The sequence below is a fragment of the Hippocampus zosterae genome, chromosome 2, assembly GCF_025434085.1.
Source record: "Hippocampus zosterae strain Florida chromosome 2, ASM2543408v3, whole genome shotgun sequence".
NCBI lineage: Eukaryota > Metazoa > Chordata > Actinopteri > Syngnathiformes > Syngnathidae > Hippocampus > Hippocampus zosterae.
Genome location: NC_067452.1, coordinates 3,826,384 through 3,843,089, shown reverse-complemented (window position 1 = coordinate 3,843,089; position 16,706 = coordinate 3,826,384). Strand labels below are relative to the sequence as shown.

Sequence of the window (16,706 nt, the reverse complement as noted above, 5' to 3'; positions counted from 1 at the left end):
ACCAATTCCTTGTGTGTTCTAAATACTTGGCCAATAAATATGATTCTGATTCTGATGATGCCGCTCCTGTCGGCAGAATTTTGTAATAGATCAGGAAACTGCCAACTCCAAACAGCAAGATACCTATTATCAGAAATCCAATAATATAGATGCTTTCCACATCCTCTATGGACAGTATTGACAGGCACACTCTCCACTTTTCCAGAAGCGTTTTCAGTTGCTCAGTGAGTGTGTGGACTGTCTGGACCAGTGTCAGGCCCAACTCCTTAACAGACTGAAGGCCTGGAGGTGGGAGCAGTACAAGGCAACCATTGGACATCCTTTTGATGACAACCTCAATGTCCTGCAGATGTGGTGAGATTTCAACTTTATTACTGCTGCTTATTGTAATCATTTTGAAGCGACTGTCTTACACCACTGTTGCAACCTGGAGCACTTTGATGTCCATGTTTGCTTGATTTGGTTAAATGAGCTTGTATGGGGCTTTCACATATTTAAGGCTTTACAGTGTTGGGGGAAGAGCGGGCTTTCTCTTCCTCCGCATGTTCGTTAATTTCGGATGATGAGGATGTTGGTTATCCAAATACAGGCTGGAGTCAATGAACAGTTCCTTCAAAGGGTTTAATTTATTTTCTGCAGTTTACAAATTGATTCAGGCTCCTGAGGATTCCAGATTTCAGTCAGGAAGCCTAGAAGAAACACGGTCATGAGATTATATAGAGATGTTAATGAGATATGATTATGAGAGGCGGGGAATTGCGCCTCCATGCAAATCCCAGAAACAAAGAAAGTAACATGTCATCTGACCCGGTGTGGCTGGAAGAAGTTGGGAGTGGTGAGGTGAGACCAGACCACCACCAACCATTTGGTGTGATGGCAGGAACACAGATACTTGAGATAACAGTTCTTCTTTTGATGTTAAACATGTTTTATGAAGGAGGGGGGGCTAAAAGTGGTGGGGGTCGAGGGGCACTAAAGGTGATTGTAAACACAGTGAGCAGGAAATACCTCCAACAACATTGTACATTCTTTGTTTCTTTCAAATCTAACTAACAGAGAGTAATAATTCCTTAACAACACTTACAAGGCACTCAACGCGCTTCAACACTGACTCCTAGGGTTGTGCATCTCTCCACAAAAGACGACTTAATACAGTTTGCGATATGTCAAGTTTCTGCTGAAACAGAAATACATGTTTAAAGGATGTAAATAATTATACAGACCTGTTTAACTTAGATTTTGTAGAAAAGACAGGCTTTTATTTGTTATGACAAATCACCCCTCCTCCTCCCGAGTCATCACAAATGAAATGGGGCTGCAAATCAAGTTAATTGGTCGGGCTTGGGCTGGGTCGGGCTTAAATACCAGCGGGCCGCGTCGGGCTGGTTTTTTTTGGCCCGATCTTACCTCTACATAAAATCCATGGTATCGTTTTAATCACTGTCATGACATTTATTTTCCACATGATGGAACAGTAGTACAAATAAAGCCTCATGATGCTTTGACCCAGGAACGAAGCAGTTGGATGGAAAGCCTCATTGCTTCATGAGGCTTCATTTTCCCATCACTAGTCAAACGTCAGCGATCAAATTTCAGCATGCGTGAAGGCATTGTTTTGTTTTTTTTTTAATATTCCTTGGCTTGTTGGTGTCACGTTGCGAAGTGGTGGTGGACCCCAAAAAGCAGGCAAGAGGGAGGAGCAGGGTGTACTTGACAAATTGTATTAAAACATAGAGAAAACTAAATCCAAAACAAAGTCCAAAGTATCAAACCAAAAAAAAAACATAAAACATGACTGAGGGCGGCCCGGTAGTCCAGTGGTTAGCACGTCGGCTTCACAGTGCGGAGGTACCGGGTTCGATTCCAGCTGCGGCCTCCCTGTGTGGAGTTTGCATGTTCTCCCCGGGCCTGCGTGGGTTTTCTCCGGGTGCTCCGGTTTCCTCCCACACTCCAAAAACATGCGTGGCAGGCTGATTGAACACTCTAAATTGTCCCTAGGTGTGAGTGTGAGTGTGAATGGTTGTTCGTTTCTGTGTGCCCTGCGATTGGCTGGCAACCGATTCAGGGTGTCCCCCGCCTACTGCCCGAAGACAGCTGGGATAGGCTCCAGCACCCCCCGCGACCCTAGTGAGGATCAAGCGGCTCGGAAGATGAATGAATGAATGAATGAAAACATGACTGAAACAAACCTGACAGCAGCAATAAAGCAAACAGTGACCTGACAATGAATGATCGGCCAGGAGTCCTTTTATACTACTAATTACATAATGACCAACAGGTGTGCAGCTGCAGGGGAAGCCCTACAGTGCCACCTGTTGGTCCCAAACCGAATCATGACAGTTGGTGAGTGAACTCCAAGCTGGTTTTGAGATCTTTGATGTCCTGACTCCTGATGTAATAAGTGGAAGAGTGCTACAGTGCTGCTTTACCGTCACTTCGAGTTTAAGAGGAGTCATTTATCCTATAATAATTCTTTTAAAAACACCCAGAAAATTGTTGAGATTAGTGTTTCTTTTGTGCTCATGTGCCAGGTGTGAGCAGCTTCTTGGGGTGAATGGACAGCTGAGACAGGAGTTAATGCTGCTCATGGAACCAATCCCAGAGTTACAGGAAAGGCTAAGACAACTTCTGCAGCTTCTCGTTCAAAGGTAGGCTCATTTACGTCATTCAGATACATGACAGGATCAAAACATTAGAACAGATCGATACAGCTGTGACAACAGTAATAGATATGGAATGAACACCTCTGTGTCAAGTTTTTTTTTCCCACTTTGACATGTTTAATTTTTCCCTCGAGCTCTCTTGTGGTGGACAAGCAGCCGCCTCAAGTTATTAAGACACAGTCCAAGTTCTCCACGACTGTGCGTTACCTGCTGGGTGAGAAAGTAGCACCCGGGAAGCCTGTGGTGCTAAAGGCACAAATCATTAATGAACTCCAGGCCAGAAGCCTAAACATCACCCCCAGGTGAGTAACTCATCATGTATTCACATGCAGTAAACCAAGTATATGACCTAATCATTTATATTCATCAGGGTATCTGCCGCAGATTCTTACACTCTTGAATTATGATGTCCGAATGCAAGCTTTCACGTTGAGCGGGTGAATTTGTCAATTCAGATGAGATCATCATCAGTTCTCATTCCCATATTGTCAGTCATCTGATCAAAACATCAAGTTATCGACACCTGAGTGTGGTTGCCTGTCATCAATAAAATATAAAAGTGAAAGTTGTGTTGGCAGACAGGGCTGAGTTTTGGTTGTTTGATTACCCGCTTTTAAGAGTACAGTCGCTTCCTGTATCATTTATATCGAGAGCTTCCAATTTTCTATTCGTGTTTTTGTCCTTCTAAACCACTGTCCTGATTCTGTACCTACCTGTTGAATTCAAATTGTCATTTGTGGCAAATGAAAGAACAAAATAAGATTGATGTCATAGACGTTAAACATTGGGGGCGGGCACTTTTGAGGCCAGGAAACATTCCATGTGGTTTTATCTGCAGCGATGATGTTCAGGCAGTGATCAATAACACAGCCATCCTGGAACATAACACAGCTACCAAGAGCACATGTGCCACCTTCAGGAATATGGTATGTCCTTCACTCCACTTAACTTGCACTTTTGAGGTGAGTGCACACAACTTGAAATTTGAACCTGTCTGCAACAGTCCATCAAAAAGATCAAGAGAGCAGACCGAAAGGGGACTGAGTCCGTGACTGAGGAAAAGTTTGCCCTCCTTTTTTCAACAGAGATCACCATCACGGGCTGTGACACTCCCTATAAAGTCCAGGTTTGATTTATGTGTTTCATGTCATTGTCCTGATTCATCTGGATTGGCTGCTTTGATCAATTGTACAATACAGCAAAGCTCAGTCAAGCGGTGACTACTAAATATTCCGCGATGAATTTGTCATTCCAGATGATCTCGTTACCACTCGTCGTCATTGTCCACGGCAGTCAAGACAACAATGCACTGGCGACCATCATTTGGGATTGTGCTTTTTCCGAGCCAGTAAGAGAAACTTTCTCTTTTTCACCGTACATCCATCTATCCATTTTGGAATCCGATTGTTAACAAGGGTCATGGGAGTCTATCCCAGATGTCTTCAGGTAGTAGGTGAGGTACACCCTGAACTGGTTGCCAGTCAATCTCAGGGCACACAAAGACAAACAACCATTCGCGCTCACACTCATCCCAAAAGGACAATGTAGTGTCATCCATTAACCTGCCATGCATATTTTTGGAACGTGGGAGAAAACCGGAGCACCCGGAGAAAACCCACGCAGGGCCGGGGAGATCATGCAAACTCCACACAGGAAGGCCGGAGCTGGAATCGAACCCGGTACCTCTGCACTGTGAAGCCGACGTGCTAACCACTGGACTATCGGGCCGCCCTTGATGAAGGCTTCTACCAAAGGACGGTACCGGGGCTCGAACTTGAGTTCATCAGTGGAGAATCCCTGTCATATATCACTGGACTGTCCTCCCATGGTACACGCAGGCATGTGGAGAACATATAAACTCCACACAGGAAGGCTGGGCCCTAGAATCGATCCCTCTGCGCTATGAGGCAGACGTGCTAACAAGTCGACCACTGTGCCGCCTTTCAAATAGTATTTCCCCTAACTGATTTCTGTGTTCTTTGCATATTTATCACATAGAAAGGTTTCGGTTCATCAAGCCAATCTGAATTGCACACGGAGAATACCCAAGGAAATATTCCCTTCTGCAAATACTTTTTCACGGCACTGTAGAGTCGTAGTTAAAAGGTGCACCCACAATCCATTCCTTTCAAATGGCAAAACTTTCATTCCCTTTGACATCAATTCTACTCATTTTGAAGACCAAATACAGTCATACCTCGGTTTCCGACCATAATCCGTTCCAGAAGGCTGTTCGAAAACTGAAACCACACTCTTTTTAAGAAAAAAAAATCTTTCTCCAACACGTCTGCTCAGTAATGGAACGCTACACGAGGAAGCTTCACTTCCTGTGTAAGGAAGGCGAGAGGAGTCAAGTGGCACACTCAAGTGCGCTCAGTTTGTTCGAGAACCGATTTTCGGTCGTCATCCGAGGCATAAAAAACTCGAAATCTTTTGGGTAAAACCGATTTATTCAAGAACAGAGACGTTTGAAAATCTATATATATATTGCGCATCGTCCCGCACGCGGTCTGTCCTTCCGTCTGTCCCTTTTCAAAACGTACCTACTTTACCGCGCCGCCACTGCGTCGCTCAGGCAGTGGCTCACTACGATCGCGCAGGCACCACAAGCATTGCAATGAAATTGTTAGTTATTTAGTAGAGCTAAACATCTCTTTATTTTCGCGATAAGCAATGAAGATTAACAAAAAGTTGAACCAAGCAACAACACTTTTGTGGGCCGAAGGCCCACCTTACCAGCCTTCCGCAGGAACTAGCTGATGAGCCGCCCGGAGGGCGGCGAACCAGCTAGTAATAATAATAATAATAATACATCACATTTGTAAGCGCCTTTCACAACACTCAAGGCCACTGTACAGCCAATAGTAAAACACAGATAAAATAATAAATAAAGAAAGAAAGATTTAAGGCGGGTAGGCAAGTCTGAATAGGTCGGTTTTGAGCTGGGTTTTGAATAAGGAAAGAGAGTCAATATTACGAATGTTGGGAGGAAGTGAGTTCCAGAGTTTTGGGACAGAGCGACTGAAGGCTCTGCACCCCATTGTACTGAGACGGGCAGAGGGTAGAAAAAGGTGGAGGGAGGATGAGGACCTGAGTGAGCGAGAGGGAATGGAGATTTGAAGAAGATCTGACAGATAGGGGGCTGCAAGGTTATGGATGGCTTTGAATGTATAGAGAAGTTGATTCTAAGTTTGACAGGAAGCCAGTGGAGCTGTCGGAGGATGGGGGTGATATGATGGAAGGAGGGGGTTTTCGTGATGATCCGGGCTGCTGAATTCTGAACAAGTTGAAGTTTATGGAGGAATTTTTGATGGACACCGAAGAGGAGTGAGTTGCAGTAGTCAATACGGGAAGTGACGAGACTGTGAACAAGGATAGCGGTGGTGTGCGGAGTGAGTGAGGGACGGAGGCGGTTCATATTGCGAAGGTGGAAATGAGCGGACCGGGTAATGTTATTGATGTGGGAGTGATAGGATAGTGAACTGTCAAGGATGACACCCAGACTCTTCACCTGGGGGGAAGGAGATATAGTGGCATTATCAATTGCGAGGGAGAAACTGTCGGCTTTGTTTAGAGTGGATTTGGTACAGACGAGTAGGAGTTCAATTTTATTGCTGTTTAGCTTGAGGAAATTGTGGGTGAACCAAGATTTGATTTCTGACAGACATTGAGAGAGGGACGAGGGTGGGAGAGAAGCGACGGGTTTGCTGGAGAGATAGAGCTGGGTGTCATCCGCAAAACAGTGAAAGTGTAAGCCAAATTTGCGGAAAATGTTTCCGAGTGGAAGGAGGTAGACAATGAAGAGGAGCGGACAGAGGACAGAACCCTGGGGAACACCAGAAGAAACGGGGAGGGATTGTGAAGTAAAAGAATCAAGTTGAATGAACTGAGAGCGGCCAGTGAGATATGAGTGGAACCAATGTAGAGGGGTGTTGGTGATGCCTATGGTAGAGAGTCTATTGAGGAGGATGGGGTGAGAGATTGTGTCGAAGGCTGCACTCAGGTCAAGGAGGATGAGGATGAGATAAGGCCAGAGTCTGCTGCCATGAGAAGATCGTTTGTGATTTTTATGAGGGCTGTTTCAGTACTGTGACGGGGACGGAAGCCGGACTGAAATTGTTCATAAAGACTATTGTCGGTGAGGTGGGAGTAAGGCTGAGAGGCGACAGTTTTCTCCAGAATTTTCGAGATGAAGGGAAGATGGGAAATGGGGCGTAGGTTATTGAAGTCATTGGGATCTGAACCAGCTTTTTTCAGGATTGGGGTGACAGCTGCAATTTTGAAGAGCACAGGAACAATTCCAGTCGACAGAGCGGAGTGTAATGTTGAATGAGATAAGGAAGTGGTCCGTTATTGGAAGTTCATCAGCAGTACAGTTGGAGGGGGAAATACCAGAGCAGCAGATCAGATCCAGGGTGTGACCTTTGATGTGTGTGGGAAAATCTACAAATTGATCAAAACCAAGACTGTTAATTGAAGAAGTGAAGTCAATGGTGAGAGGAAGAGCAGTGTTGTCCATATGTATATTAAAATCTCCCAGGATTATTACATTTGGTGACAGAGAGGAGAGATGGGTGAGGACAGTAGACACTTCATTTAAAAAGTCCCGGTGGGGTTTGGGGGAGCGGTACACTTTGGCAATAATCGTGGGGATGGGTCCGGATATTTGACAGGCAAGGCATTCAAAGGAGGAAAGTGGCGGGAGAGAAACCGGAAGTACTTTCCACTTCTCGTGGTGTACTATCGCGAGACCTCCTCCGCGACCAGAATCGCGGGGCTTGGAAATGTAAACAAATCCCGGGGGAGTGGAATCGTTCAACTGTGAGAACTCCCCGGGAGTTTGCCAGGTTTCATTCAAGCAAAGAATGTCAAGCTTACGGTCCGTGAGGATATCTTGAATGAGATTACCCTTCCCAGTAAGCGAACGGATGTTAAGTAGCCCGAAGTTGACGGCGGCAGTCTCGCTGCTGCGGGGGCCGTTAGCCGACCTAGCCAAGCCGGCTAACGCACGATGGTCGATGGATCGGCCGGCGTTTCTGGATGGCCGACGGGAGGAAGACCAGAAGGAGACGATGGTGTTGGATCGGTTGAGGCAGAAGCCCCGACGAGACCCACGATGAATATATTTCCGGGAAGGAAAGCGAACGATGTCCGGGAGCCGGTGTAGAGCAGGAGGAGGGCCCAGCCACTGGAAGCGGAGCCGAAGGAGCTCGGCCACCGAGTACTGGAGCAGACCCTTGACAGGTCGATGGAGGAGCGACAGGTTGACAGGTAGGACGCTGAGTCGCCGGGACGAAACAGTCGAAGATAGTTGAGAGTGCGAGGCAGGCGTGAATGGGGGCTGGGTGGAATGACTGTGAGATGATGATAGTGATTCCATGCGAAACAGTAAAACAATCGAGCGTAAAAACACCGTAAAACACAAAAGTTTGTGGGAGAGCAGCGGCAGCCAGAACGCGCCAGCATTCACTCTACCCGGAAGTCCCAGAATGCAACAGCACAGGTGAAATCTGTAAACGTCACACTACCTGACAGGCACATTTGCTTGTGCAAGCCTCCGGGTGATCGAAAACCGAGGTTTGACTGTACTTATTTCCTTAGGATGCAGTTTTTCATTTTACGATTAATTGACGTGTGACAATATTACAAGCTCTGGCAAAAATTATGGAACCACTAGTCTCAGGGCATGTTCATTCATGTTTTTCAACTTGTGGAAAAAAACAAGTCGTGTACATGACACAAAACTTAAGTCAAGCCAAATGGCAACTCTCTGTCTTTAAGAAAAACTGTAGAAACTGTGGTTGTCAGTAACAGTTACATTTTTAGACCAAGCAGAAGGGAAAAATGTTGAGGAAAGAATGAATCACCCTGTAAATTTCCATTCCCCAAATTAACTCTTAATGCCACATTTTTTCTTGATTTCTTTCAGGAGTTGAGAAAGCCAAAAAGTTCCGATTTGAAATGACTTTAGTTTTTTGTGTCTCCCATCTGCTTATTCTACAAAATTAAACAACTAAATCAACTGAGAACTGCTGATTACATTTATTTATTTTTTACGGTAGTTGTGATACGTAAAAAGGCAGAAATCTAGATATGCATGTTTAAAAATGTGTTCTCTTAAATGACAAGTGAGATGTCATTAATGTATGAAATGTCACTCAAGACTGAAAGGGAGTCTACCACTATTGTCACGCTCTAACATTTTTAACACAAGTGGCATGCTTATGGGAGCTAGCCAAGTGGCTAGCTTAAGAAGCTAATGCAAATGTCAGTCTTCAGTCAGCATCCCCCTTGTCCGGCAACACAAACAGATGCACTCAAATTCTCCTCTTGAACTCAGTTTCTTGATTTATGTTTTGTAAACTTGTCACTAACTGTGCCGCACCCTGCTCCCTTAATTGGCTGCTGACTAGAAAGTTTTTGTAATCGAAATGAAATATGTCACACTGATCACTGATCAAAATCCAATATCCCTTTATTCACAAAATTGGGGGAAATTGTTTGTTTGAAATGTGTAGAAAAGTTACCTTTATTTATTGCTCAACTCTTCTTCATTGATGCCTCTGTTGGTGTCATCAGGACAGAGTGCCATTTGTGGTGCCGGAGCGTGTGCCCTGGAAGCTCATGTGCAACACTCTCAACAGTAAATTCACCTCGGAGGTCCAGACGCATCACAACCTCGACCAGTACAATCAACACTTCCTGGCCCAGAAGATATTTGACAAACCAGACTTCACCGATGACTTCAGCAACATGATGGTTTCCTGGGCTCAGTTCAATAAGGTGCACGCACACGCACGCATTCGCACACAGACAAAATGATATGACAGAGATTGTATGATCACATACTCGGCTACCACACATCACTAATGAAAGAACAAACGCTCACACTTGCTATCACAATTGTAATAATAGTCAGAGGAAACAGCGATGCTTCAATTTAGTTACTGTATTTGTTTTGAAGAGCAGCTAAATACTAAAAAGACAACCTGTGTTTTTGATCGGCCATTTAGATTTGCAGTGTTAACAGAACATAATGGATAAACCTGTTATTCACAAAACATTTCAAAGTTGAACTTAAGACCCTGTAAAGTGATAATAAATGGCCTGTCATTTTGACAAACCAGAGGGGTGTTGTTGACAACCCTGCTAAATTTGAATGATCAAAGAAATTGAACTTATGAAATGAGGCTGAAAATCCAAGCTTTTGTCTCCCTTCCCAAACACTGTCGGTGTGTCTGCTGATTGCACTGAAACCATGCCACGTTCTTCTGTCATCTGTCAATCATATACATCTACATCTAAAATCCTAATGCCCACACATCCCTACTCTTTTGACCCATGAAAATATATCATCTCAAAGTCTTCGGCGGTCCACTCGGACGGCGTGCTGATTTCAAATGACCTAGATGCATGGAAATGCAAAGTTGAAAGTTGTTTTGTCAGGTGATATGGCGTGCGTGGATTTTTTTTTCTTTTTAATGACTGGCTCCATTCAATCATTCAGAAGCTCCAAACTTGCATTACTGTCACAATAATTTTTGTTTCTGGCATTTCAAAAATGTTTAAACATGGAGCGGGGATTCGACAAAGGAGGTAGTAAATCACAATCAAAGGATCAATTCCTCAACACACACAGAAACGTTATCCTTGCTGCCTCTCATATTGACTGCGCTATGCAGACATTTGCGGGTACCAGTTTGCACCTGCCTCTGGGAAGGCTATTTGAAGACTGATATCTCAGGTTTGAGTAATCAAGCATGTGCCATGTGATTTGCCTATTTCAATATACCTGTTTCATGATAATTCATTTGGTTCCGTGCAATCATGGGCGCACCCGGTGAGTAGATCAACTTTCATATCTGTTTGCGTTCTCAGTCAACTTTGCCCTTGTTTTTGTATGTGCAATCCTTTTTGTGCCACCCATTCCTCGTCATGACTGTGCTCACATGCACGCACACACACACACACGCACAATCTGATAGATACTATTGATACTATTAAGTATGTGACAATGTCTATCTTACAGGAAGTGCTCCCTGGTCGACTGTTTACGTTCTGGCAGTGGTTTGAGGGAGTGATGGACCTGACCAAAAAACACCTCAGGACATACTGGAGTGATGGGTGTGAAGACCCTTCTTCTTGGAGTAACAATTAATACGCCATTAGTTAGAACTAAGACACTGTGCTTTTCTCTATAAGGCTCATATTTGGTTTCATTGGCAAGCAACATCTACACCTGATTCTCAAAGAGAGGCCCAACGGAACTTTTTTGCTGCGCTTTAGCGACTCTGAGATCGGCGGCATCACCATAGCTTACGTGGCTGCATCAGAGAGTAAGTATAGGCTGTGATCATGTTTCAAATACTTAACCTCTACAAAGACAGTAATGTTGGCTTTTTATTGACACAGTCAACATCTAGTTCTGAACATAATTGTTTCTGTTAGCCCATTTGTAAATAGAAACTGTTCATAAATAAGGGTAATATTTCCCATTGAAGTGAATGGAAATGCGTTGAATCCGTTCCAGTTCCAAAATTAAGTTATATTTAGCCCTTTTTTCACCAAAGTGTGGTTAAAAATAAATATAATGCAGTTTATAAACAAGTGAAAACACACAATATTATAGAGGAATAAAACACTTTGATCACTTGTGTATTGCTCATTGACCAGAGGAGGACAAGAAAAGCGGAAGAGGATGACATCTCCTCGTTGAAAAAGTCTTCTGAAATAAGATGGAGGAAATCTGATTGTAGCTTTTCTCATAATGTCTTATTCTATTCTAATTCATTAATTGATTTGAGCCTGCAAATTCAGAAAAGATGTCTTTTTCTGTTCAAAATAAACTGAACTCATATTCCACGAACGTATTATGAATCAGAATGCAGTGTTTAGATGAGTGAAGGCGCTGCGAACATATTGTCAAGAAACACTTGCCCGATGAAATAGAACTGCAGGAAGTTGATAACAATTGATGAGCTGTTGATGAATCTAGCGCCCGCTGTATTTGGAAGGCTATTCCATTCGGTGATACGAGATGTTGTTTCAGCAAAGTACTCACAAAATCAATCACCAATGTTCCTTTCGGCCTTATATGATGGCTGTTTGAAAGTGCTCTATAAATACTGTTGACTTGACTTGACTTATATGGCACACCATGATTTTGAAGGTTGCTCCTTCGCAAGCGGCCTTCCAAATCAGCACATTTCTTTTGCATGCCAGCCTTCTCTTTCAACATCGCTTGTCCATTACTTGGCATGCCAGCTCAAGCTAGACGATGTTAGCGTTATGCCTCCGCAGTTTTCTCAAAACATCATTCTTGAAGTTGTCCTTCCATTGCCTGATTAACATCAGTCTTAATCAACGAGGTTTTGTTTGAAGTCGGCTTTGAAGTCTTTTAACTCCTAGGCAAGAAGCGAGAAGCTTTGGAGCATTATGTCTTGAGTAGCCATGTTTGCTTCAGCCGACTTCATTAGCCTCTGTCTAATGAAGCTAAACAAGGAGATCTTGATTGGGTGCCACCAGAAGTCCCTTACATATTTTTTTTCACGCCTTCGGGACGGCATGGCCTCAAGAAAGCGATTCACACCAGACATGCCGAGGATACGACTGATTTAAAACCGTTTTGGAAAGAGGAATGGTCCAAAATATGTCCTGACCATTGTGCAGCTCCAATCTGCAATGATAACTATTTGGTTGCAGTTATTGCTGCCGAAAGTGGACCAAGTAGTTATTAATTCCAAAAGTTCATTTACTTACTGCACCCTGCACTGTGCCATTTCCATGTTGTGTTCCGTAAAAACATGGAAACGGAAACGTCTCATTGTGTTCAAATCCAGGTCATTCCAAAGGGTTGACCCCCCCCCCCCCCCAAACTTGCAACTCTATGTTATTTATCAGCGTTGAAATCATTTAACTTTGCTTTCCCTAGTGGGTGAACACAAACAAATCATCAAGAACATCCAGCCCTTCACCAAGAAAGATCTGGACATCCGGAGCCTCGGTGACCGCATCAGAGACATCAATGAAATCACATCCCTCTACCCTGACTTTCCAAAACATGACGTTTTCAAAAAGTACTATTCAGGTAATGACCTCATCTCGTCACATGTTTTTTTTGTAAATGTATTTAGTGAACACTGATGAATGAATATCATCTTTTAATTAGATTTTTTTTTTTTTTTTTTTGTAGAGCCCCAAACGTCCACCAGCGCTGGCTACCTCCCGGTGACACTCCAGACTAAAGTGGGCATGTAAGGAAGTGCCTAGCCTAAATGCTCTATGTCTCGATTAGTTCATGTGATTCTGAGATATTATCTGTGTGTTTGTGTGTCTCTCGCAATCTTTTTTGTTTTGTTTTGTAGGGACACCGGGTCAGTTGCAGCTAATAGCGCCTGTGAGGCGCATCGGACTGACAGCCTCCACAATGCTGCCAGTTATCCAGTGTAGGTCATGATTGATCCATTCAGTGTGTTTTAACATCTGTGGCAAACAAAGCCCTGAATTCTGGTATCCAAACCAACATACCGTACTCATAGAAAGTTAGGGATATTCAGCTTTTATGCGAAATTTCTGGATAATGCCAAAAACATGCTCTTACCCCTACGGGTGAACTTAATTTGACCTTCTCTAAACTTCGGAATGCACAAGCCCGACTGTTGATATTTCACTCAAAACTGTTCTGTCATGAGGAGCTGAATGGCAAGATTCACAGTAGTTGTTTGACTACATTTCCAATCATGTCTACTTTTATGCCTATCTGTGACCAGTGTTTAGCAATCTGCTGATGAGAATTGTGACACTCTCAGGTCAGTGGCAACTTCCCTCTGAGAACATCCTGTTTGATGGCGAGTTACTGTTGATTAATTGTGGTGCTCGCTAGAGACCACTACATTCAAAATCGGGTATGAATTTTGACCGCTTGGGTCAAAATTCATATACCACCCAATGTGGTAATACATGTCGATTACGTCTTTGTATCCTCTTCCAGCCACATTGTCCAATATTGTTTTGTATTGTTGTTGCTGTGTGTGTGTGTGTGTGTGTGCGTGTGCGTGTGCGTGTGCGTGTGCGTGTGTGTGTGTGCGTGTTTTGGGTATTATTTGGCTGTGCGTCCTTTTTTTTTCTTTCAATCAACTTGATTTGAACTAAGTATACAAAATATTTAGAAAATTAAAATATAGAAAAGGTATACTGTACAAATTCACACCAGGGAGATTACAACGCGTATAAAATGATATCAATGTTAAATGAAAAAAAAGTTGGTTGTGCATTTGCTTTGTGCCTGCGTGTGACCTCGTAGTACTTTCTGGAAGCCGATTAGCGCTGTCGCCGATCCAATGCCGCCGAAGAATATGAAGACGGTAAGGGAAATAAAAGTTCTGATGGTCCTAAAATAGCAATGATGAATTGTCATTTTCCCACGAGAGAAGCGCGGTTAAAATAACGACAACGCATTACCTTTACTGGCGATTACAGTTTTAGTTCGGCTTGGAAAAAAACGATGGAATGACGATGACAGATGTGTGGCCTGGCCGAATGACAGACGGATAATTTACTGAGGCGTACACTTCTGTAAAAGACCTCTTGTGAGTTTTCCCATTCAGCTCCTTGTTACATAACAGCCAGTTGTCTAAAAAAAATAGAGAAACATTGTACAGTTGGACATGTGCGTGACATGACATGAGTCGGAATCGTTTCCAGTGAGGGTTGGACTCCGCCAAGGCTGCTCTTTGTCGCCGATTATGTTCATAACCTTTATGGACAGAATTTCTAGGCGCAGCCGAAGCATTGAGGGGGTCGTTTTGGTGGCCTCAGTATTGCATCTCTGCTTTTTGCAGATGATGTGGTACTATTGGCTCCTTCAAGCAGGGCTCTTCAACTCTCACTGGAGCGTTTTGCAGCCGAGAGTGAAGCGGTTGAGATGAGGATCAGCACCTCCAAATCTGAAACCATGGTCCTCAGTCGGAAAAGGGTGGAGTGCCCTCTCCGGGTCGGGGAGGAGATCATGCCCCAAGTGGAGGAGTTTAAGTATCTTGGGGTCTTGTTCACGAGTGAGGACAGGAGGGAGCGAGAGATCGACAGGCGGATCGGTACAGCGTCTGCTGTGATGCAGACGTTGTATCGGTCTGTCGTGGTAAAGAAGGAGCTGAGGGAATGGGCGAAGATCTCAATTTACCGGTCGATCTACGTCCCAACCCTCATCTATGGTCACGAGCTATGGGTCGTGACCGAAAGAACGAGATTCCGGTTACAAGCGGCTGAAATAAGTTTTTCCCTTAGAGATAAGGTGAGAAGCTCGGTCACACGGGAGATGCTCAGAGTAGAGCCGCTTCTCCTCCACATCGAGAGGAGCCAGATGAGGTGGCTCAGGCATCTAATTAGGTTGCCTCCTGGACGCCTCCCTGGTGAGGTGTTCCGGGCATGTCCCACTGGCAGGAGACCCTGAGGACAACCCAGGACACGCTGGAGAGACTATGTCACCCAACTGGCCTAGGAACACCTCGGTATCTGCCAGAAAGAGCTCAAAGAAGTGGCTGGGGAGAGGGAAGTCTGGGCTTCCCTGCTAAAGCTACTGCAGCCCAACCGGGTGCAGTAAGCGGTGGAAAATGGATGGATGGATGGATGGATGGACATGTGCATTCAATGGTTTACGAGGGGCGAATTAAGTTCACCTGTAAAGGTTAGAGTGCATTTGAGGTTCATCCTGAAATGTCACTCGAACCCTTAAAATCCACAACTTTAGAGTCATTGAATAATTAATGCCGAATGTTTTGTGCAGGGATGCTGGCTCAGTTGCCCCGTGTGTCCCAAATTTGACGCATCACGCCGAAAGCTCCCACAATTCTGTTGGGTACCCCCTGTAAGTCCTGCTCACTCACTGTCACTTTGTGTCCATCAAACGATAACAATTCAAAAAACAATTCCAGCCGGGGTTATAATAGTTTGGGATTTTTCATTGTAATAACGATAATAATAATCCATTTTATTTTTAAGCGCCTTTCACAGAGTTTGTTTTTATTTCACTTTGACTTCTGTTTTTTAACTCTGTTTTTTAATGCTTCGTTTTAGTTGGGTTTTTCATAGTTTTAGTGTTAGTTTTTTGTTTTAAAATATACGGAGTATTTCATTGCTGTCCTGTGAAAAACAATCTTTGGCATTTTCTTCAATTTTTACTTCATTGCGATGTCCGAAACGCGGATATCCCTTTAACCTGTTGGTCTGTTGGCTCCAGTTGTGAGGCAAGATGCCAGTCAGACCTGGTAGACCCTAAATGTGTTGTGATGTCTGGCTGAATACCCTGCCAGGAGGAGTTTCAACTCCCAAAACTTCACAAACGTCCCAGGGAGGAGATATTGAGTCCGAGTGGACCATGGTCTGCCCACGCCACCATTGTTGAAGTGGCTGACAGGAAATGTTCCTGTAAGTTGGTCGCTGTCTGTCATGGTGGCATCCCTTGAACCTGTGGTTGGGCACCAGTGATGAGGGATGCCATCAAGGCTGAAGAAGGAGTCCTGTTGGGCCTTTTGGGCTTGTGGGACTCTGGAGGAAACTGATGGTACTGGCAAAAAATGGGCCATGGAAGGAGTTTGACTAGCCCATGGAAAATGACTTGCGGATGGTTCTGAGGAACTTCCAATCCACTGTCCAGGGTCCCAGGAGTGGGAAGCACTGCATCCACCATCAACAATGGGAATGGGGTCCTGTTGACCTTAGGTTTGGGGCGTTGCGAGTCCATGGAGAGACTACTTCAAAGACTGCCTCAATTCCACCGACAAGTCTTGTCATGAGGAAGCAGAGGCTGGGATCTCTGAGGTGGGCTCTCCAATCTCTGCGATTGAGGTTCCCAAGGTGGCTAAAAAGCTCCTCAGTGGCCGGGCTCCGGTGGTGTATGAAATGAGGCCAGAATTCCTAAAGATTCTGTTGTGGGCCTGTCCTGGTTGACACGCCACTGCAACATCACATGGACATCAATGACTGTGCCTCTGTATTGGTAGACTGGGGTGTTACTCCCTCTTTTTGAGAAGGGCGACTGCTGGGTGT

The 16,706-nt window shown here is 44.4% G+C and overlaps 1 protein-coding gene across 6 annotated transcripts in view; it reads left to right on the top strand.

The window, feature by feature from the left end:
• The window catches only part of stat6 (signal transducer and activator of transcription 6, interleukin-4 induced), a 115,462-nt gene that overhangs the window by 97,179 nt on the left and 1,577 nt on the right, over positions 1 to 16,706 (top strand). For 5 of the 6 annotated variants that reach the window (XM_052058735.1, XM_052058734.1, XM_052058733.1 and 2 more), the window contains exons 7-19: positions 206 to 354; positions 2,532 to 2,648; positions 2,798 to 2,965; positions 3,502 to 3,589; positions 3,667 to 3,789; positions 3,919 to 4,011; positions 9,243 to 9,446; positions 10,693 to 10,787; positions 10,866 to 10,999; positions 12,595 to 12,750; positions 12,856 to 12,916; positions 13,028 to 13,108; positions 15,445 to 15,525. In XM_052058735.1, coding sequence (XP_051914695.1) covers positions 206 to 354; positions 2,532 to 2,648; positions 2,798 to 2,965; positions 3,502 to 3,589; positions 3,667 to 3,789; positions 3,919 to 4,011; positions 9,243 to 9,446; positions 10,693 to 10,787; positions 10,866 to 10,999; positions 12,595 to 12,750; positions 12,856 to 12,916; positions 13,028 to 13,108; positions 15,445 to 15,525 — 1,550 coding nt within the window. The remainder of the gene's footprint in view (positions 1 to 205; positions 355 to 2,531; positions 2,649 to 2,797; positions 2,966 to 3,501; positions 3,590 to 3,666; positions 3,790 to 3,918; positions 4,012 to 9,242; positions 9,447 to 10,692; positions 10,788 to 10,865; positions 11,000 to 12,594; positions 12,751 to 12,855; positions 12,917 to 13,027; positions 13,109 to 15,444; positions 15,526 to 16,706) is intronic. The other variant, XM_052058737.1, reaches the window with a different exon arrangement.